The following is a 23,848-nucleotide window of genomic DNA, read 5'->3' on the forward strand; positions in this document are numbered from 1 at the left end:
TGTTTTGTTTAAAACTCATTGTGGTAATGTCTAGAACCAAAATTAGAAAAATGTTGTCTCTGTCCAAATATATATGGACCTAACTGTATATATACAGTGGAATATATTTCCATGTCTTAGAATCGGAGGTGTATATACCATACACTCCCTCTGAGCCCACAATACCCGGCCTAGTAGTGGGAGCAGCCGCATCCATCACTCGTCAGTCGGGTGATTGACCTGATGATTGGAGGCGGCAGTGCGTCATCTCCTGACAAACTAGTGGCAGCGGTGGGATCTGTGAGACCTCCCGGAGTTCTCCTTGACATACGGCATCTGGTGTGTAATACTACATCATTTCCCCCCGATATGCAGCGTCTGGGGTGAATTATAATGAGCACATAGACCATGCCCTCGGTGTGAAATTCAGGGCAGTCGATTTTCTGGGTACCTTCTACGTATCATCATACGTCACCTGTATACACTGCAGTCTCTTCAGAATTCGCAGTCCATGTTCTCATGAAGCCCCGCCCACTTGCCATGTTAGTTACACACTTTTGTAGCATAAAAGCGTTAGTGATAAAGATTAGCGCTAAGGTAAGAACACGATGTACCGCCACCACAATGAGCCAGTACAAGGAAATCTGCAGACTACACCGGCCTAAGGCCCCACCCACCATGAAGCCCAGGCCCCACCCACCAGGGAGCCCAGGACCCACAGCCATAAATATTCCAACCTCCAACCACCACCGGCCAATAATCCTCTAGTATCCAGTCATAGCCCTGCCGGCACATAGCCAGTAACCCTGAGCCATGGAACCAGTCATCAACAATACCCCACCCCCTAGGCTTCCCCCATCAATACCCCATCCACCAATCAGGGCTACCCATACCACCAATACCAAACCCTAAGGCTCACCCACTAATCAGGGCTCCCTGTACCACCAATACCCAGCCCTAGGTCTCACCCGCCAATCATCAGGGCTCTCCCTACCACCAATATCCCACTCTAGGTATAACCCAGCAATTAGGGCTCCCCCTACCACCAATACCTCTGCCTAGATCTAACCAACCAATCATCAGGGCTCTCCCTACCACCAATATCCCACTCTAGGTATAACCCAACAATTAGGGCTTCCCCTACCACCAACACCTCTGCCTAGATCTAACCAACCAATCATCAGGGCTCTCCCTACCACCAATATCCCAACCTAGGCCACACCCACCAATCAGGGCTCCGCCTACAACCAATACCACAGCCTAGATCTAAACCACCAATACCTCACTTTAGGTCTAACCCGGCAATCAGGGCTCCACCTACCACCAATACCCCGCCCTAGGCCTCACCTGCCGAACAGGACTCCATATACCACCAACAAACAACCCCACCTAGGCTCCGCCCACACCACCCGCCCACCTGGAGCTTTCCGCCTGCGCTTCGGCATAGTTTCTGCTCTGAAGCTGCCCTTTCCATGGATTTATACCCAGTCTGGGCTCGCAGTGATGTCTGCAGTGCCCCCAGCTCTGGAGGAGCTGGCCCAATGTACCCAAACTGCTGTCTACAAGGAATGTGAGCAAAGAGTTCAGGAGCAGGAGGAGAGGCAGGAGCAGGAGGAGGGGCAGGAGCAGGGCACACATTACCTTGGGCTCTACCTTTATCCCCAGAACCTGAGAGGTAAATTAGGAGAACAGAAGGTTAGGGTCTGTCTGACGGAACAAGTACCCATCTGTGCCCACCCCAGGCAGCACCTAGGAGAGGCAGGGAGCAGGTTCGAGGATCCGGAAGAGAAGACCAGATGGGCAGTGAATCAATTGGGCACCTGAGTGACAGGTGCGGGGTGGAGCGCAGTACAGAAGAGGTGGTGATATCTGTGGGGGGGCACAGCACAGAAGAGGTGGTGATATCTGTAGGGGGGGGCACAGCACAGAAGAGGTGGTGATATCTGTAGGGGGGGCACAGCACAGAAGAGGTGGTGATATCTGTAGGGGGGGCACAGCACAGAAGAGGTGGTGATATCTGTAGGGGGGGGCACAGCACAGAAGAGGTGGTGATATCTGTAGGGGGGGGCACAGCACAGAAGAGGTGGTGATATCTGTAGGGGGGGGCACAGCACAGAAGAGGTGGTGATATCTGTAGGGGGGGGCACAGCACGGAAGAGGTGGTGATATCTGTAGGGGGGGGCACAGCACGGAAGAGGTGGTGATATCTGTAGGGGGGGGCACAGCACAGAAGAGGTGGTGATATCTGTAGGGGGGGCACAGCACAGAAGAGGTGGTGATATCTGTAGGGGGGGGCACAGCACAGAAGAGGTGGTGATATCTGTAGGGGGGGCACAGCACAGAAGAGGTGGTGATATCTGTAGGGGGGGCACAGCACAGAAGAGGTGGTGATATCTGTAGGAGGGGGCACAACACAGAAGAGGTGGTGATATCTGTAGGGGGGGCACAGCACAGAAGAGGTGGTGATATCTGTAGGAGGGGGCACAACACAGAAGAGGTGGTGATATCTGTAGGAGGGGGCACAGCACAGAAGAGGTGGTGATATCTGTAGAGGGGGGGGCACAGCACAGAAGAGGTGGTGATATCTGTAGGGGGCACAGCACAGAAGAGGTGGTGATATCTGTAGGGGGGGGGCACAGCACAGAAGAGGTGGTGATATCTGTAGGGGGGGGCACAGCACAGAAGAGGTGGTGATATCTGTAGGGGGGGCACAGCACAGAAGAGGTGGTGATATCTGTAGGGGGGGCACAGCACAGAAGAGGTGGTGATATCTGTAGGGGGGGGCACAGCACAGAAGAGGTGGTGATATCTGTAGGGGGGGCACAGCACAGAAGAGATGGTGATATCTGTAGGGGGGGGCACAGCACAGAAGAGGTGGTGATATCTGTAGGGGGGGCACAGCACAGAAGAGGTGGTGATATCTGTAGGGGGGGGCACAGCACAGAAGAGGTGGTGATATCTGTAGGGGGGGCACAGCACAGAAGAGGTGGTGATATCTGTAGGGGGGGCACAGCACAGAAGAGGTGGTGATATCTGTAGGGGGGGCACAGCACAGAAGAGGTGGTGATATCTGTAGGGGGGGGAACAGCACAGAAGAGGTGGTGATATCTGTAGGGGGGGGGAACAGCACAGAAGAGGTGGTGATATCTGTAGGGGGGGCACAGCACAGAAGAGGTGGTGATATCTGTAGGGGGGGGCACAGCACAGAAGAGGTGGTGATATCTGTAGGGGGGGCACAGCACAGAAGAGGTGGTGATATCTGTAGGGGGGGGCACAGCACAGAAGAGGTGGTGATATCTGTAGGGGGGGCACAGCACAGAAGAGGTGGTGATATCTGTAGGGGGGGGCACAGCACAGAAGAGGTGGTGATATCTGTAGGGGGGGCACAGCACAGAAGAGGTGGTGATATCTGTAGGGGGGGGAACAGCACAGAAGAGGTGGTGATATCTGTAGGGGGGCACAGCACAGAAGAGGTGGTGATATCTGTAGGGGGGGCACAGCACAGAAGACTTGGTGATATCTGTAGGGGGGCACAGCACAGAAGAGGTGGTGATATCTGTAGGGGGGGCACAGCACAGAAGAGGTGGTGATATCTGTAGGGGGGGGGGCACAGCACAGAAGAGGTGGTGATGATATCTGTAGGGGGGGCACAGCACAGAAGAGGTGGTGATGATATCTGTAGGGGGGGCACAGCACAGAAGAGGGTGGTGATATCTGTAGGGGGGGGCACAGCACAGAAGAGGTGGTGATATCTGTAGGGGGGGGCACAGCACAGAAGAGGTGGTGATATCTGTAGGGGGGGCACAGCACAGAAGAGGTGGTGATATCTGTAGGGGGGGGGCACAGCACAGAAGAGGTGGTGATATCTGTAGGGGGGGGCACAGCACAGAAGAGGTGGTGATATCTGTAGGGGGGGCACAGCACAGAAGAGGTGGTGATATCTGTAGGGGGGGGCACAGCACAGAAGAGGTGGTGATATCTGTAGGGGGGGCACAGCACAGAAGAGGTGGTGATATCTGTAGGGGGGGCACAGCACAGAAGAGGTGGTGATATCTGTAGGGGGGGCACAGCACAGAAGAAGAGGTGGTGATATCTGTAGGGGGGGGCACAGCACAGAAGAAGAGGTGGTGATATCTGTAGGGGGGGGCACAGCACAGAAGAAGAGGTGGTGATATCTGTAGGGGGGGCACAGCACAGAAGAGGTGGTGATATCTGTAGGGGGGGCACAGCACAGAAGAGGTGGTGATATCTGTAGGGGGGGCACAGCACAGAAGAGGTGGTGATATCTGTAGGGGGGGCACAGCACAGAAGAGATGGTGATATCTGTAGGGGGGAACAGCACAGAAGAGGTGGTGATATCTGTAGGGGGGGGCACAGCACAGAAGAAGAGGTGGTGATATCTGTAGGGGGGGCACAGCACAGAAGAGGTGGTGATATCTGTAGGGGGGGCACAGCACAGAAGAGGTGGTGATATCTGTAGGGGGGGCACAGCACAGAAGAGGTGGTGATATCTGTAGGGGGGGGAACAGCACAGAAGAGGTGGTGATATCTGTAGGGGGGGCACAGCACAGAAGAGGTGGTGATATCTGTAGGGGGGGCACAGCACAGAAGAGGTGGTGATATCTGTAGGGGGGCACAGCACAGAAGAGGTGGTGATATCTGTAGGGGGGGCACAGCACAGAAGACTTGGTGATATCTGTAGGGGGGCACAGCACAGAAGAGGTGGTGATATCTGTAGGGGGGGCACAGCACAGAAGAGGTGGTGATATCTGTAGGGGGGGGGGCACAGCACAGAAGAGGTGGTGATGATATCTGTAGGGGGAGCACAGCACAGAAGAGGTGGTGATGATATCTGTAGGGGGGGCACAGCACAGAAGAGGGTGGTGATATCTGTAGGGGGGGGCACAGCACAGAAGAGGTGGTGATATCTGTAGGGGGGGGCACAGCACAGAAGAGGTGGTGATATCTGTAGGGGGGGCACAGCACAGAAGAGGTGGTGATATCTGTAGGGGGGGGCACAGCACAGAAGAGGTGGTGATATCTGTAGGGGGGGGAACAGCACAGAAGAGGTGGTGATATCTGTAGGGGGGGGAACAGCACAGAAGAGGTGGTGATATCTGTAGGGGGGGCACAGCACAGAAGAGGTGGTGATATCTGTAGGAGGGGGGCACAGCACAGAAGAGGTGGTGATATCTGTAGGGGGGGGCACAGCACAGAAGAGGTGGTGATATCTGTAGGGGGGGGCACAGCACAGAAGAGGTGGTGATATCTGTAGGGGGGGCACAGCACAGAAGAGGTGGTGATATCTGTAGGGGGGGGCACAGCACAGAAGAGGTGGTGATATCTGTAGGGGGGAACAGCACAGAAGAGGTTGTGATATCTGTAGGGGGGGCACAGCACAGAAGAGGTGGTGATATCTGTAGGGGGGGCACAGCACAGAAGAGGTGGTGATATCTGTAGGGGGGCACAGCACAGAAGAGGTGGTGATATCTGTAGGGGGGCACAGCACAGAAGAGGTGGTGATATCTGTAGGGGGGGCACAGCACAGAAGAGGTGGTGATATCTGTAGGGGGGGCACAGCACAGAAGACTTGGTGATATCTGTAGGGGGCACAGCACAGAAGAGGTGGTGATATCTGTAGGGGGGGGGGCACAGCACAGAAGAGGTGGTGATATCTGTAGGGGGGCACAGCACAGAAGAGGTGGTGATATCTGTAGGGGGGGCACAGCACAGAAGAGGTGGTGATATCTGTAGGGGGGGCACAGCACAGAAGAGGTGGTGATATCTGTAGGGGGGGCACAGCACAGAAGAGGTGGTGATATCTGTAGGGGGGGGGGGCACAGCACAGAAGAGGTGGTGATATCTGTAGGGGGGCACAGCACAGAAGAGGTGGTGATATCTGTAGGGGGGGCACAGCACAGAAGAGGTGGTGATATCTGTAGGGGGGGGCACAGCACAGAAGAGGTGGTGATATCTGTGGGGGGGGGCACAGCACAGAAGAGGTGGTGATATCTGTAGGGGGTGCACAGCACAGAAGAGGTGGTGATATCTGTAGGGGGTGCACAGCACAGAAGAGGTGGCGATATCTGTAGGGGGGGGCACAGCACAGAAGAGGTGGTGATATCTGTAGGGGGGGGCAAAGCACAGAAGAGGTGGTGATATCTGTAGGGGGTGCACAGCACAGAAGAGGTGGTGATATCTGTAGGGGGTGCACAGCACAGAAGAGGTGGTGATATCTGTAGGGGGCACAGCACAGAAGAGGTGGTGATATCTGTAGGGGGGCACAGCACAGAAGAGGTGGTGATATCTGTAGGGGGCACAGCACAGAAGAGGTGGTGATATCTGTAGGGGGGCACAGCACAGAAGAGGTGGTGATATCTGTAGGGGGGGCACAGCACAGAAGAGGTGGTGATATCTGTAGGGGGGGCACAGCACAGAAGAGGTGGTGATATCTGTAGGGGGGGCACAGCACAGAAGAGGTGGTGATATCTGTAGGGGGGGCACAGCACAGAAGAGGTGGTGATATCTGTAGGGGGGGCACAGCACAGAAGAGGTGGTGATATCTGTAGGGGGGGGCACAGCACAGAAGAGGTGGTGATATCTGTAGGGGGTGCACAGCACAGAAGAGGTGGTGATATCTGTAGGGGGGGCACAGCACAGAAGAGGTGGTGATATCTGTAGGGGGGGCACAGCACAGAAGAGGTGGTGATATCTGTAGGGGGGGCACAGCACAGAAGAGGTGGTGATATCTGTAGGGGGGCACAGCACAGAAGAGGTGGTGATATCTGTAGGGGGGGCACAGCACAGAAGAGGTGGTGATATCTGTAGGGGGGGCACAGCACAGAAGAGGTGGTGATATCTGTAGGGGGGGCACAGCACAGAAGAGGTGGTGATATCTGTAGGGGGGGCACAGCACAGAAGAGGTGGTGATATCTGTAGGGGGGGCACAGCACAGAAGAGGTGGTAATATCTGTAGGGGGGGGCACAGCACAGAAGAGGTGGTGATATCTGTAGGGGGTGCACAGCACAGAAGAGGTGGTGATATCTGTAGGGGGGGCACAGCACAGAAGAGGTGGTGATATCTGTAGGGGGGGCACAGCACAGAAGAGGTGGTGATATCTGTAGGGGGCACAGCACAGATGAGGTGGTAACGTGTCAGGGGGATACTGCCGAGGTCTCCCTTTTGCTGGGGGGCAGGACGTGGAGGCAGCAAAAGTGGCAGGAGTGCAGCACAACATCTCACCTTTGTGTGGAAGTAAAGGAAGACATTGCGAAGAATATCGGATTCAATCCGTGGCAGCACAAGTTCTGTGGGGGCGTAAACTGCCACGTGGCCGTAGCCCAGGATGAGGGCGCTCTTAATCTTCTCCAGATCGCCATCCGCCCGATCCTGAAGGAGACACGAAGACGATGAGCACGATGCACAGCACTACAATCCCGGGCCCCCGCAATAACCCGGGGAGATCCAGACCTCGGGTTCTCTCAATCCCCGGCCCCCTGCAATAACCCGGGGAGATCCGGACCTCGGGTTCTCACAATCCCCGGCCCCCGCAATAACCCGGAGAGATCCGGACCTCGGGTTCTCACAATCCCCGGCCCCCGCAATAACCCGGAGAGATCCAGACCTCGGGTTCTCACAATCCCCGGCCCCCGCAATAACCCGGAGAGATCCAGACCTCGGGTTCTCTCAATCCCTGGCCCCCGCAATAACCCGGAGAGATCCAGACCTCGGGTTCTCACAATCCCCGGCCCCCGCAATAACCCGGAGAGATCCAGACCTCGGGTTCTCTCAATCCCCGGCCCCCGCAATAACCCGGAGAGATCCAGACCTCGGGTTCTCTCAATCCCCGGCCCCCTGCAATAACCCGGAGAGATCCAGACCTCGGGTTCTCTCAATCCCCGGCCCCCGCAATAACCCGGAGAGATCCAGACCTCGGGTTCTCTCAATCCCCGGCCCCCGCAATAACCCGGAGAGATCCAGACCTCGGGTTCTCACAATCCCCGGCCCCCTGCAATAACCCGGGGAGATCCGGACCTCGGGTTCTCACAATCCCCGGCCCCCTGCAATAACCCGGAGAGATCCAGACCTCAGGTTCTCTCAATCCCCGGCCCCCGCAATAACACGGAGAGATCCAGACCTCGGGTTCTCTCAATCCCCGGCCCCCGCAATAACCCGGGGAGATCCGAACCTCGGGTTCTAACAATCCCCGGCCCGCGCAATAACCCGGGGAGATCCGGACCTCGGGTTCTCACAATCCTCGGCCCCCTGCAATAACCCGGAGAGATCCGGACCTCGGTTTCTCACAATCCCCGGTCCCCCCGCAATAACCCAGGGAGATCCGGACCTCGGGTCTTACAATTCCAAGCCCCCCGCAATAACCCGGGGAGATCCGGGACCTCGGGTTCTCACAATCCCCAGCCCTCCGCAATAACCCAGGGAGATCCGGGACCTCGGGTTCTCACAATCCCCAGCCCCCCGCAATAACCCAGGGAGATCCGGTACCTCGGGTTCTCACAATCCCCAGCCCTCCGCAATAACCCAGGGAGATCTGGACCTCGGGTTCTCACAATCGCCAACCCCCCCCCCTCAATAACCTGGGGAGATCCGGACCTCGGGTTCTCACAATCCTCAGCCCCCGCAATAACCTGGGGAGATCCGGACCTCGGGTTCTCTCAATCCCCGGCCCCCGCAATAACCTGGGAAGATCCGGACCTCAGGGGTCTTACAATTCCCAGCAATTCAGATTTTACGGGTCATTACAGGGGCCGAGGATTATAATCCAGGTATAACACCCAGAGCTCCGAATATTCCCGGGATATTAAAGGGCCGGGGATTATAATTCGGGTATAACACCCCGAGCTCCGGATTTTCCCGGGATATTACAGGGTTGAGGATTATAATCTGGGTATAACACCCCGAGCTCCGGATATTCCCGGGATATTACAGGGCTGAGGATTATAATCTGGGTATAACACCCTGAGCTCCAGATATTCCCGGGATATTACAGGGCTGGGGATTATAATTCGGGTATAACACCCTGAGCTCCGGATATTCCCGGGATATTAAAGGGCTGAGGATTATAATCCAGATATAACACCCCGAGCTCCGGATATTCCCGGGATATTACAGGGCTGAGGTTTATAATCTGGGTATAACACCCCGAGCTCCGGATATTCCCGGGATATTACAGGGCTGAGGATTATAATCTGGGTATAACACCCCGAGCTCCGGATATTCCCGGGATATTACAGGGCTGAGGATTATAATCTGGGTATAACACCCCGAGCTCCGGATATTCCCAGGATATTACAGGGCTGAGGATTATAATCTGGGTATAACACCCCGAGCTCCGGATATTCCCAGGATATTACAGGGCTGAGGATTATAATCTGGGTATAACACCCCGAGCTCCGGATATTCCCGGGATATTACAGGGCTGAGGATTATAATCTGGGTATAACACCCCGAGCTCCGGATATTCCCGGGATATTACAGGGCTGAGGATTATAATCTGGGTATAACACCCCGAGCTCCGGATATTCCCGGGATATTACAGGGCTGAGGATTATAATCTGGGTATAACACCCCGAGCTCTGGATATTCCCGGGATATTACAGGGCTGAGGATTATAATCTGGGTATAACACCCCGAGCTCCGGATATTCCCGGGATATTACAGGGCTGAGGATTATAATCCGGGTGTAACACTCCGAGCTCCAGATCCTCTCGGCTGCGACCTCCGTACCCAGTACACTGCACAGATCTGGGTACTGCACGGCATACACAGGGTGACCGGCACCGATTGTAGGGCAGTCATGTGCAGACTCCTGTATACACGTGCAGTGAGAGGATCGCACGCCCCCAGCCTCCGGTGCAGGTTGTCTCCTCCGGGAGGAAGCGACGGCCATGTCATCCAGGGTCTGCTAGGTCCATTACAGCGAGGGCTGAAGATCGAATTAACATTCCCCGCATGAAGCGTCACTAGTAATGGTGAGGGGGCCGCAGCGCCAGTGAGAGCACAGCCCGCTAATGTGCCCCCCACAGCAGAGCCGCAGGTCCAGGGGATCGCTGGGCACCCCTCACCTGCAGGAATACCACGTGGCAACGCGCCCCATAATCAGTGCAGCACCCAATGTCGAGTGGAGAGAGGAGAATCAGGCACTGGTAGGTGGCATTGTATGGGGGCTGGAAGGGGCAAACTGGCCGACACAGGATGGAGGGGGGGACCCCACGCTAGGCGACGCTGGATGAAGGGGGGACCCCCACACTAGGCGACGTCAGATAGGGGCACGGCACACTAGCAGGCACTGGCTCTGTCACCCACAATACCTTGGGCCTTGGTGCTCTCCCCACCGGCCGGCTCTACGCACCTTGAAGAGGTTGAAGATTCCGGTGTTTTTCTTCATGATGTCGGATTTCAGGAACTCTGACATCTTCTCCAAAGTATCGTCCAAGTGATGAGCAGAGCAGATGCCCAACGCCACCGCCAGACCCTGCACACAGAGGAGCGTTACCGTGGAGCGTGGACAAAGGGGCACTGTTCTGAACAGAGGATCGGTGCGTCCTCCACAGCAGATTGCACCCCAACATCCTCACTGCACTACACTGCCCAGCATGCCTGGACATTTCGCCACCCCTCCGCCAGTAGTCCGCATATTTCCTGACATGCTGGGAGTTGTAGTTGCAGCACAGCAGGTCTATTCTTATCTATAGGATGGAAACTGTCTGCCAGGAAGAACTAACAGAGGGAGGCAGAGGCCGCAACACACAGCCAGGAGGCTGCAGATATTAACCCTTTAAGAAGCAAGATGGCGGTCAGGACACAGCGCAGACACCCCCACGCGATATCCGACACTTCCAACTCTACTACAGTAAGTGCTGCACAAACAGGATGAGAGAAGTACAAGAGCGCTAGGGGCGGCAGAGAGGGGCTGGGGCGCTAGGGGCGGCAGAGAGGGGCCGGGGCGCGAGGGGCGGCAGAGAGGGGCCGGGGCGCGAGGGGCGGCAGAGAGGGGCGGCAGAGGGGCCGGGGCGCTAGAGAGGGCGCTAGGGGCGGCAGAGAGGGCGCTAGGGGCGGCGATGATACCTCTCTCTCCGCCTCCTGCTGGTAACGGGTGCCATTTAGCAGCTCCTGCAGCTCTTTCCTCACCATTTCCCGGTTGGTGCAAGCACCCAGGCTGCTCCCAATGCATTTATACAGGAAATTCTGGGAAGAGAAAGTGGAGAATGTCGCCCCCCACTGGACACAGAGCGCCATAACCACCATCATCCTCAGCTCGGCCATCTCTCACCTTCTCCAGAGCAGAGGTATACCCTGGGAGTTGTCTTCGCATCTCCTCCGAGAGCTGAAAGATCCAGACGTCATCAGACACGACCTGCAGTGAGCCCACCAGAAGCTGCGCCAAAGAGAGTAAATGTACCTGACACCCAAGGCTAGAAGGCCCGCAGTGAGCCCACCAGGAGCCGCACAAAAGAAGAATCGCACACAGCACAGGGATTGTGCACTACCCCTCCACATCTCTGCCCCAACCTTCATGAATCCCCAGCCTGATCCCTCCAGTAAGGCTTCCAGCCCCTACCCTCCAGTAAGCCCTCCGGCCCCGGTCCCTACCCCTCCAGTAAGCCCTCCGGCCCCTACCCCTCCAGTAAGCCCTCCGGCCCCCTACCCCTCCAGCCCCCTACCCCTCCAGTAAGCCCTCCGGCCCCCTACCCCTCCAGTAAGCCCTCCGGCCCCCTACCCCTCCAGTAAGCCCTCCGGCCCCCTACCCCTCCAGTAAGCCCTCCGGCCCCCTACCCCTCCGGCCCCCTACCCCTCCAGTAAGCCCTCCGGCCCCCTACCCCTCCAGTAAGCCCTCCGGCCCCCTACCCCTCCAGTAAGCCCTCCGGCCCCCTACCCCTCCAGTAAGCCCTCCGGCCCCCTACCCCTCCAGTAAGCCCTCCGGCCCCCTACCCCTCCAGTAAGCCCTCCGGCCCCCTACCCCTCCAGTGAGCCCTCCGGCCCCCTACCCCTCCAGTGAGCCCTCCGGGCCCCTACCCTCCAGCCCTCACCCTCCAGTAAGCCCTCCGGCCCCCTACCCCTCCAGTAAGCCCTCCAGCCCCCTACCCCTCCAGTAAGCTCTCCGGGCCCCTACCCTCCAGCCCTCACCCTCCAGTAAGCCCTCCGGCCCCTACCTTCAGTAAGCGTTCCTCCCACACAGTCTGTTGTAGACGTTGCTCTGGAGACTCTAAAAATACAAGAGTTCAATCATCAGTTCCTGAACCTGCCGATCAGGGCACAAAGAAAAAATGAAGAAAGTCTGAAGCCTACGAGACCGAGATCACCGGAAAACTAATGATCTATCACAGATGTGGTCGTGTGCCCTGTGAATACAATCAATGGAATAAAAACAGAAGCATACACAAAAGATGTAATACACAATATATAATGCACACAAATACCGTATATACTCGAGTATAAACCGAACCAAGTGTAAGCCGAGGCCCCTAATATTGCCATGAGAAACTGGAGAAACTTCTTGACTAGAGTATAAGCCGGGTATGCATGGCTCCTCCTCATCCCTATCCTGGTATAACATGGCTCCTCCTCATCCCTATCCTGGTATAACATGGCTCCTCCTCATCCCTATCCTGGTATAACATGGCTCCTCCTCATCCCTATCCTGGTATAACATGGCTCCTCCTCCCCTATCCAGGTATAACATGGCTCCTCCTCCCCTATCCAGGTATAACATGGCTCCTCCTCCCCTATCCAGGTATAACATGGCTCCTCCTCCCCAATCCAGATATAACATGGCTCCTCCTCCCCAATCCAGATATAACATGGCTCCTCCTCCCCAATCCAGATATAACATGGCTCCTCCTCCCCAATCCAGATATAATATGGCTCCTCCTCCCCAATCCAGATATAACATGGCTCCTCCTCCCCAATCCAGATATAACATGGCTCCTCCTCCCCTATCCTGGTATAACATGGCTCCTCCTCCCCTATCCTGGTATAACATGGCTCCTCCTCCCCTATCCTGGTATAACATGGCTTCTCCTCCCCAATCCAGGTATAACATGGCTCCTCCTCCCCAATCCAGGTATAATATGGCTCCTCCTCCCCAATCCAGGAATAACATGGCTCCTCCTCCCCAATCCAGGAATAACATGGCTCCTCCTCCCCAATCCAGGAATAACATGGCTCCTCCTCCCCAATCCAGGTATAACATGGCTCCTCCTCCCCAATCTAGGTATAACATGGCTCCTCCTCCCCTATCCTGGTATAACATGGCTCCTCCTCCCCTATCCTGGTATAACATGGCTCCTCCTCCCCTATCCTGGTATAACATGGCTCCATCTCCCGCTATTACTGAGAGATGAATATTCACTCAGAGCAGTGAATATTCTCGCTCTTTAGCAGCAGGCACAGCGTCAGATGCCGGCTCTTGGCTCCTGTCACTTACTGCTCCGCCGCCCCCCCCCCCTCCATCTTTTGGGACAATGACTCCAGTATAAGTCAAGGGGGAGTTTAAAAAAAAAAAAAAAAAAAAAAAAAAATTACTGAAATACTCGGCTATATTATATATACAGACACATTACATTATACATATACACACACACAATTATACATGATATACACACACACAAATATGTATTATACACACACACTATACACATTCATCACTGTTATGGTGACTGTGATGGTGCCATATGTTATGTGGGTATCATTTTGTGTCTATTTATATTTTACAGATTTTAATAGTGTTCTCTTGTTGCCCTGTATCATTCCGTGTATTCCCATATTGTCTAGAGTCTCAATTACCTTCCAAAAGTCTGATAGTTGAATTAGCTCACTTACTAACTGCAGCCTGACTATCTATGCCTCTTGATGAACCCCCTGTAGTGCCTTAATCCCCAAGGCACCTTTGTCAGGTCTGGGAGGCCTGAAAACCACTCCAACCTGTCTGACTACCCCTGGACATAAGGAGGGGGCAGGGGTGGACAGGAGTTGTTCAAGTCAGACCCTGTGTGGTGATGATCGTGTGAAGACGGCACGTCAGAGAGGAGGGGAAGCATATGGACCCATTTTATCCACTGTCTGCTGGATCATTGGACTCCTCTCCTTGGACATTCATCCTGTTACTGAACTGCATCCATGTTCTGGACTATTGTATCCTCAGTGTGTGGATTGTTTATGGACCTTTTAGTTTTGCCTATAATAAAGGTCTTGGGATAGTTCAAACTTTCCTATCTCTGATTGTGTGGTATCGGAGAAGGACACCTTGACAGTGACAAAGAAATTTAAAAAAATGGTACCAAAGAATGGTATATGGTAGGTAAAAAAATACACAAACAATAAACAAAAAGTGCTAGCCAAAATACGAGGGACGACAACGCCATAGGACCCCCTACAATACAGACCACCAATATAATGCACACAAGGAAAAATCAGGTGTAACGTGAAAGAACTCAGCGCAATGATACAGTACCAAAGATGAGCGATCCAATAATCAATACAGATAAGGACACACGGAAGTAATCTGCTGGGGCAGAGGGACATCCGGGGATCCCCACCATACCGGTAAGGTGCCATATGTTTGGGCATCATGGATTACATGTTTATAGTGCCCAGCACACTTCATGGTGAGCGGTCCTTTTCCATGGTGATATATTAGGACACTAATCGCTTTGGCTCTTTAGTGCAATATGCTCTTTTTTTTTGGGGGGGGGGGGCAGTTTAGATTACACAGCAGATTACTTCCGTGTGTCCTTACCTGTATTGATTATTGGATCGGTCATCTTTAGTACTGTATCAATGCGCTGAGTTCGTTCTAGTTGCCCCTTATTGTTCCTTATGTGCATTATACTGGTGACTCTGTATTGGAGAGGGTCCTATGGCGTTGTCGTCTCTCGTATTTGGGCTAGCACCTGTTTGTTAATGGTTTTCTGTGTATTTCATAATCAAGGAAACATTTATTCATCCCATTCCATGAATATTCATTTTTCTTAAGTATCGGCACACGTGGCCGCCGGCAGCAGCAGGAAGTCTACGGCTGACACTGCGTGCTACTGAGGAGCAATGAAAAGTCACTGCTCTCTGTGCGCACAGTCGTGGTGAGGACTCCGCCAGCGGTGCTCTGCTGTGAGTCACTGCCATGGTCGAGGGAAGTACTCCGGCAGCGGTGCTCTGCTTGTGACGTCCCTGCCATGGTCGCGGGGAGTACTCCGGCAGCTGTGCTCGGCTTGGGACATCCCTAGCATGCACTGCTTACAAGCATTAGTCAGCTTCTGGTACCGGAGCAGGACGCTGCGAGGGAGCGGAGGAAGGTAAGTGGAATGGTTTGTGATATGAATGGGTCACCGAGGAGGAGAGCGCAATAGGCTATGCCACCACAACACCAGAGAGGTTGGATGCTCAGCGGATTGCAGACCCCTGAACTTAACACAACTAGAAGTAGCCGTGGAGCGTTCCTATGTTGCCCTAGACGCCTCGTCACAGCCAGAGAACTAACTAAGCCTAAAGACAGAAAGGTGAAATCTAAACTGCCCCAGAGCAGATCCCCAAAGGAATAGACAGCCCCCAAACATGTATTGACGGTGAAACAAGATGAAAACACAAACACAGACAGAAAATAGACTGCGCAAATGATGGGGCCCACACTGACTAGATAAGACAGGACAGAAAAGGTACTCTCTGCAAACACGCAAAAACCCTAATTCCAACACGACTGATGTACAAAAATACTGAGGTTTGAACAACCTCGCCCCCACTATATCAGCACTCGGGTGTGAACTGGCGGCTAGCAACAGGCTAATACAGCAGGGGACTGAGCAAACAAACACAAGATACAAAAATACAGGGCAGGAGCCAGCAGCCCCAGGGGGAGCAAGCTGACCCGACAGCAAGGCAAAAACAGATGCAAAGGGTTTAGCAAATTACACTTTGCTGCCTGATCCTGCATTTTTTCAGCTGACAGAAATCCTCAGTAAGCAAAGAAAGAAGTATCACCGGCAGTAACAGAGAAGTCTGCTCGCTTATGTAGTCCCAGTCACTACCACCACCCCTCCAATTATCTTCTGCAGCTGTTGTGTTAACATCATGTTGACCAGCACCACTACCAACAGTATCCACCAGAGGGAGCTATGCCTCAAAGTCAGATCAAGAGAGCTCACAACAGGTTTGTTTGATTTAATCTTTTCTGATGGGGCCAATCATACCAGAATAAGGATGGGGCCGATGGCGATCGTCCCTATCAGCCATATCCTCCTCCTCCTCCTCTCGCTTCCTCAAACTCAATGTGGACAAATCTGAACTAATCATCTTTCCTCCATCTCACAGATCTTCCTTACCTGACCTTTCTGTAACAATTAACGAGATCATGCTTTCCCCCGTAACAGAGGTCCGCTGCCTCAGAGTAGCCCTTGACTCTGCCCTGTCCTTCAAACTGCACATCCAAACTCTCTCCACCTCCTGTCGCCTCCAGCTCAAAAATATCTCCAGAATCCGTCCTTTCCTCAACCCTCAATCTACTAAACTACTTGTGCATGCCCTCATCATCTCCCACCTCCACTACTAAAACATCCTCCTCTGTGGTCTCCCTGCTAACACCCACGCACCTCTCCAGTCCATCCTCAACTCTGCCACCCAACTAATTCATCTCTCTCATCGCTACTCCTCCACTTCTCCCCTCTGCAAATCTCTTCACTGGCTTCCATTCCCTCAGCGAATCCAGTTCAAAATTACCAATACTGACCTACAAGGCCATCTACAACCTGTCTCCTCCATACATCTCTGAACTAATCTCCCGATACCTTCCCCACGTAATCTCCGGTCCTCCCAAGACCTCCTTCTCTCCTCCACACTTATTCGCTCCTCACCCAACCGCCTCCAAGACTTCTCCCGAATAGCCCCTATTCTCTGGAATTCTTTGCCCCAACTCGTCCGACTATCATCCACACTCGGATCCTTCAGACGGAACCAGAAAACCCATCTCTTCAGGAAAGCCTACAGCCTGCAATGATCCCCGCTGCCTCCTCACCATCACTGGAGCTGCTGCAACCCCCCAACCTACTGTCTCCTTCCCCACCATCCTGTAGACTGTAAGCCCAAAAGGGCAGGGTCCTCTCCCCTCTGTATCAGTCTGTGATTGTTAGTTAACTGTAAGTGATATCTGTAATTTGTATGTAACCCCTTCTCATGTACAGCACCATGGAATCAATGGTGCTATATAAAACAATAAAAATAATCCCTGCCAGGACAGGGATGAGGGGGCCATTTTTTTTTTTTCTTTTTTTAACTCTTTATTGAAAGATTCCACAGGATAAAGTTACAAACATAATATGGCAGTATATGGTCAGAATGATGCAGTTGGCCCTTACAGTGACACGTAGGTAACATTACACCCTCAATAGCAGAGTAAATAAAGTGAAGAAACAATACAGAAGCTGGCATATTAGGACAACCTCCATTATGAAGCATTGCACTCGATTGACAGGTTCTCAGATCAGGCACCAGTTTGGGTGATCACATGAGTGCACTCCTGCCGGTCACACATCATCAGGGTTCATACCGTGAAATAGATGAAGCCACGGCATTAAGGGGTAGATGCGATAAGGGCGAGTCGCACCACCTAGTTATGAATGGGTCACCGAGGAGGATGGCAGGACCAGGCTAAGCCACCAGAAAACCAGAGAGGTTGGCAACTAAGCGGATTGCAGACCCCTGATCCTATCCACACAACTAACGGCAGCCGTGGAGCGTGCCTACGATGCCCTAGACACCTCAGCACAGCCGGAGAACTAAATAAGCCTAAAGTAAGAAAGGTGAAATCTAAACTGCCCCAGAGCAGACCCCAAAGGAATAGACAGCCCCCAACATGTATTGTCGGTGAGACAAGATGAAACACAAACGCAGGTAGGAAAATAGACTGAGCAAATGATGGGGCCCACACTAACTAGACAGGACAGGAAAGACACTGTCTGCAATCACGCAAAAACCCTAAAAAATCCAACATGTCTGACGTACAAAAAAAAAACAAAAAAAAAAAAAAAAACACTGAAGTCACACAACTTCGCCCCCACTACATCAGCACTCCGGTATAAACTGGAAGCAAAGCAAAAGAGACCAACATAACAGGGGACTGAATAAACTGACACAAGCTGTAACATATGGAGCGGGGTCCAGCACAGCCCCCAGCAGGAGCAAGCTGAACCCGCACAACAAGCAGAAAGAGGCAAAACCAGATCAGATGCGAAGGATTAGCAAATGAACCACTTAGCTGAAAAATGTAGGATCAGAGCAGGAGACATCAGACCTCAGAATGCACAGGAAAGAAATCACCAGCAGGGATTGAAGGAAGTCTGCTGACTTAAATACTCCAATCAGTAACCCCAGATCTCCAATCATCATCATCAGATGGCAGACCTCTGTCAATCTGGCCAGCTCCACTACCTCCAGTAACCACCAGAGGGAGCCCTGAAAGAGAATTCACAACACCACCTCTCCCATCTCCTATGTCTGAGGCATCTTCTACTTCTATATAATAGATTCTCATATGGTATCCTATCAGTCACTATTTTTTCACACCGATTAATAGTAGGAGGCTTCCCCGCCATCCACCTTAGTGCTATGGCTTTCCTAGCAATAAATAGAACCTTCCGGAGAGTTATTTTATCATAGTGCGACCACAGTTCTTCAGCCACAAAACCCAGGATACATAACTCTGGACTCCACTCAATTGGTGTCCTAATTATCCACTCTAATGTAGTTATCACATCGCACCAGTATCTTTATTATCCCACAATTCCAAATAAGATGGCAGAAACCCGCTCCCGATTCCCCACACCTATGACACTTATCAGTTACCAGTCTGCCAATTCTATGTAGTCTACTCGGGGTCAGGTAATATAATAATAAAATTTTATTTCTATAGCGCCGACATATTCCGCAGCACTTTACATTTCAGAGGGGATTTGTACAGACGATAGACATTACAGCATAACAATAATCACATAGATCATAACAGATACCAAGAGGAATGAGGGCCCTGCTCGCAAGCTTACAGTCTATGAGGAAAGAGGGAGACACGGAAGGTGGGTGGTAACAGTTGCTCTGATTGTATGGACCAGCCATAGTGTTAAGTGTGTAACAGTACAGACACAGAGGGCTAATGGATGCATAAATGTGGGAACATGATGCGGGGAACCTGGTTATGGTAAAACTTTTGACTGTGCCACCCAGGGATAGATTAGGTTAATGTGTTGAGGTGGTAGGCCAGTCTGAATAAATGCATTTTCAGGGCCCGCTTAAAATTGTGGGGATTGGGGACAAATCGTATTGACCTGGGAAGTGCATTCCAAAAAATTGGAACAGCGCGTGTAAAGTCTTGGAGACGGGAGTGGGAGGTTCTGATTATTGAGGATGCTAACCTCAGGTCATCAGCAGAACAGAGGGCGCGGGTAGGGTGGTATACTGAAACAAGGGAGGAGATGTATGGTGGTGCTAAGCAATGGAGGGCTTTGTGGGTGAGGGTGATAAGTTTATACTGAATTCTGGAGTGGATGGGTAGCCAGTGTAATGAATGGCACAAGGTAGAGGCATCAGTGTAACAATTGGTGAGGAATATGATCCGGGCTGCAGCATTCAAGACAGATTGGAGGGGGGAGAGTTTGGTAAGAGGGAGACCGATTAGAAGAGAGAGTTACAATAGTCCAGACGAGAATGAATAAGAGAAACAGTAAGAGTTTTTGCGGAGTCAAAAGTAAGAAAAGGTCGAATTCTAGAAATGTTTTTGAGGTGCAGATGACAAGAGCGAGCCAGTGATCAAATGTGGGGGGCAAAGGAAAGCTCGGAGTCAAGTACGACCCCAAGACAGCGGGCATGTTGCTAGGGAGTAATAGTGGAACCACACACGGAAATGGCAGTGTCGGGCATAGGTACATTAGTAGAGGGAGGAAACACAAGGAGTTCAGTCTTTGACAGGTTCAGTTTCAGATATAGTGAGGACATGATGTTAGACACAGCGTTTAGACAATCGCCGGTGTTTTCTAGAAAGGCTGGCGTGATGTCAGGAGAGGAAGAGTATAATTGGGTGTCATCAGCATAGAGACGGTACTGGAAGCCAAATCTACTGATTGTTTGACCAATAGGGGCAGTGTACAAGGAGAAGAGGAGGGGGCCTAGAACCGATCCTTGAGGAACCCCAACAGTAAGGGGAAGGTGAGAGGAGGAGAAGCCGGCAAAAGATACAGTAAAGGAGCGGTCAGAGAGATAGGAGGAGAACCAGGAGAGAACGGTGTCCTTGAGGCCAATGAAACGGAGCATAGTGAGGAGGAGCTGTGTGACATCAGCGGCTATGCCCGCCGATGCCCCTCCAGCGGCAGCGCACGCCGCAGCGTCTTCTTACCTGCGCGCCCCCGTCCAGGCGCGCGCCTGTCCTACGTTCTCCCTCACAGCGGCTCCTGGCACCCGATCCCTGCCGCGCGCACGCCCCCTCCCGCTCTCTCCCTCCAGCGGTGGGCGGCGCTGAGGAGCAGGACAGGTGGACGCACTTCCGGGGGTTAGTATACTTCAGGCGTCCTCGCTGTTAGGAGGACGCCTGATGATTGTGTAGCTTACTGCACCCTCTGGCCGCTACAGTACACCTGTAGTCCTTCCGTTCTCTGCCTTGATCTCCTCCAGCCCCTCCAGGCTCTCCCTCCCTGCCGTCCTCGGTCTCGTTTCCCCCTCTCTCCAGCCTGTCCAGGCGCTGTTCCCCTGCTATCCTCTGTGTTCCTCTCCCTCTGTCTCCAGTCAGCCCAGGCCAGTCCTCTTGCCGTACCCCCGTATTGTGTTTCCTCTGTGCCTCCGGTCCCTGGCCGTATCTAAGCCCACTGTCTTCCGAGCCCCCTTATGTCCGTGGAGCCGTCCCTCTTGGTTCCGGCTGTCGCGCCTCCGTCCTCTGTGGTCCTGCCCCAAACGATCCCTGTATAGGGGTCGGTCTTCACCTGGCGTGCTCGGCCCAGGGGCTCTGGATCCGCGATCCAGAGGGTCCACTCTCTGACGTAGTTTTTACCTAAAAACGTTACAGTATCATCAGGCCATGGACCCCGCCGGTGCCGCGGCTGCCACTCAGAAAGAACTGCTTTTCTTAAGGGAGAATCAGACCCGAATTATGTCATTCATGAAGTCCATGGACACCCGGCTCTCCGCCCTGCAAACCGCTGACCCAGCGCATGCTCCTCTCTTAGCCAGCCTCCAGCAGGAGCTCGCGCAGCAGCGCGATGCGCAATCTCACAATTTGGGGTATATGGCGTCCGTGGATAATCGGCTGCTTGCTCTGCAGTCCTCCGCGGCCGCTTCTACCCAAGCCCGGGACGCTGTCTCATCCCCACCTCGCCGTCTTGGAAAGCCGCCCAGGTACTGTGGGGACCCAAAGTTGTGTAGGGGTTTTTTTAAACCAGTGCAGACTGCACCTTGAGCTTCTGCCCCAACAATACCCCACGGACCGTGCTAAGGTGGCCTTTATAGTGTCCCATCTAGAGGGAGAGGCGTTGGCTTGGGTGAATCCATTGTGGGAGAGGGATGACCCGGTGGTTACTAAAATCCTGAGTTTTTTGGAAACATTTCGTAAGGTGTTTGATGAACCCGGGCGCCTTGCTTCCTCTACGGAGACCCTTTTTAACCTCCACCAGGGGTCCCTTACGGTAGGGCAATACGCCATCCGTTTTCGGAACTTGTCCTCGGAGCTGGGGTGGAATAATGAAGCCCTTGTAGGTGCCTTTTGGAGAGGCCTCTCTAGTAAAATCAAGGATGAGCTGGCCGGGCGTGACTCCCCAACCACCCTGGAAGATCTCATCTCTCTAGCTACTCGTATTGATCTGCGTTTTCAGGAACGCGCGAGAGTCAGCCAGGGAGAAGAGGCCCTTTAGATTATACCAAGCCCCCATTCCGCGCGCTGTTGCTCCCTCTAGTAACTCTGCTCCTGAGCCTATGCAGGTGGATCGCGTCAAGCTGTCCAAACAACGGCGCAAGGAGAGGATGACTAATGGACTCTTTATATTGTGGAGGGGCCAATCACTTCGTACGCACTTGTCCTGAGAGACCGGGAAACGCATCCACCTAGGCCAGGTAGGAGAGGGCCCCCTAGGTGATCAGACCCCCTCTCTTCCACTTACTCTTTCAGCTCTGCTTATTACAGGTCGGAGGCGTGGCTCCGTGGAGGCGTATGTGGACTCGGGCGCAGCAGGCAACTTCATCCGCCAGGAAGAGGTTGACAAACTCCAGATTCCCGTGGTCGTCTTAAGTAATCCGCGAGCAATCACCTCCGTCGATGGCAAACCTCTGCCTGGACTCACCACTGAAGTTAAGCTACAAATTGGCGCACTTCACTCCGAGAAGATTGCCTTTTATGTCCTGCCTCAACTATCCCACGCCATTCTCTTAGGGTTACCTTGGCTTAGGCGGCATGAGCCAGTTGTCGACTGGCGCTCCGGGGAGATCTTGCGCTGGGGGCACGCCTGCCATGCAAGCTGTTTGCGTACCCTTGTTCGTTCCCATTCTCTGCCTAGGCCAACGGATCTCCCGGGCCTTCCTGTTCCATACCACGCCTACACTGATGTTTTCTGCAAGAAGGAAGCGGATTCCCTGCCTCCACATCGGTCCTATGACTGCCCTATCGACCTGATTCCCGGAGCTGTCCCTCCCAGAGGAAGAACGTACCCTCTTTCTCCAGCCGAGACCTCTGCCATGACGGAATATATTCATGAAAACCTGTCCAAGGGGTTTATCTGAAAGTCCTCTTCTCCTGCGGGCGCAGGTTCTTTCTTCGTCCGGAAGAAAGAACCAAGGGCAGCCACCAAGGACAACATCTGCAAGGAGTTTGTATGTTCTCCCCGTGTTTGCGTGGGTTTCCTCCGGGCACTCCGGTTTCCTCCCACATTCTAAAGACATACTAATAGGGAATTTAGATTGTGAGCCCCATCGGGGACAGTGATGATGATGTGTGCAAAATGTAAAGCGCTGCGGAATATGTTAGCGCTATATAAAAATAAAGATTATTATTATTAAGAAAGACGGATCTTTGCGGCCTTGTATAGATTACCGGGGCCTAAACAATATCACCGTTAAAAATCGATATCCCCTTCCGTTGATTCCGGAGCTCTTTGACCGGCTGAGAGGAGCTCGGATCTTCACGAAGTTAGATCTGCGGGGATCCTACAATTTGGTCCGGATCCGCGCAGGGGATGAGTGGAAAACGGCCTTCAATACCCGTGACGGGCATTATGAATACTTAGTCATGCCATTCGGCCTTTGCAATGCCCCAGCTGTGTTTCAAGAATTTATCAACGAGGTGTTCCGGGATCTGCTCTATTCCTGTGTGGTCTTGTATCTAGACGACATTCTCGTTTTCTCGCCCGATCTGCCCTCCCATCGCAAGAGCGTACGCTTGGTCTTGCATCGCCTTCGAGAGAATCAACTCTACGCCAAGATTGAGAAATGCCTTTTTGAGCAGACGTCATTGCCCTTCTTGGGATATATCGTCACCGATTCCGGTCTGAAGATGGATCCCGAAAAACTCAGTGCGGTACTCAAGTGGCCCCGTCCAGTGGGGATAAAGGCCATCCAGCGGTTCCTTGGGTTCGCAAACTATTACCGTCAATTCGTGCCTCATTTTTCTACGGTTACTAAACCCATCACGGCCTTGACCCGTAAGGGAACGAAGCCCAACAGCTGGTCCCCCGAAGCTGAAAACGCCTTCCTGGCTCTGAAACGTTCTTTTGCATCGGCACCCATCTTGCATCGGCCAGTGACCAGCAGGCCCTTCGTCCTAGAGGTGGATGCCTCCTCCACTGGAGCGGGGGCGGTCCTGTCCCAGCAGGCTTCATCCGGACGGCTGGCCCCTTGCGG

At 53.3% G+C, this 23,848-nt stretch overlaps 1 protein-coding gene across 4 annotated transcripts in view; it reads right to left on the bottom strand.

The window, feature by feature from the left end:
• Window positions 1-23,848, bottom strand: part of MROH1 (maestro heat like repeat family member 1) — a 157,216-nt gene that overhangs the window by 88,496 nt on the left and 44,872 nt on the right. For 3 of the 4 annotated variants that reach the window (XM_073562390.1, XM_073562386.1, XM_073562387.1), the window contains exons 18-23: window positions 12,151-12,203; window positions 11,271-11,375; window positions 11,066-11,185; window positions 10,350-10,472; window positions 7,223-7,369; window positions 1,621-1,647 (exon numbers count right to left, since the gene is read on the bottom strand). In XM_073562390.1, the coding sequence (XP_073418491.1) occupies window positions 1,621-1,647; window positions 7,223-7,369; window positions 10,350-10,472; window positions 11,066-11,185; window positions 11,271-11,375; window positions 12,151-12,203 (575 nt within the window). The remainder of the gene's footprint in view (window positions 1-1,620; window positions 1,648-7,222; window positions 7,370-10,349; window positions 10,473-11,065; window positions 11,186-11,270; window positions 11,376-12,150; window positions 12,204-23,848) is intronic. The other variant, XM_073562389.1, reaches the window with a different exon arrangement.

This window comes from Dendrobates tinctorius, unplaced genomic scaffold (assembly GCF_039654945.1).
Source record: "Dendrobates tinctorius isolate UK_male_01 unplaced genomic scaffold, ASM3965494v1 ptg000349l, whole genome shotgun sequence".
NCBI classification, from domain to species: Eukaryota; Metazoa; Chordata; class Amphibia; order Anura; family Dendrobatidae; genus Dendrobates; species Dendrobates tinctorius.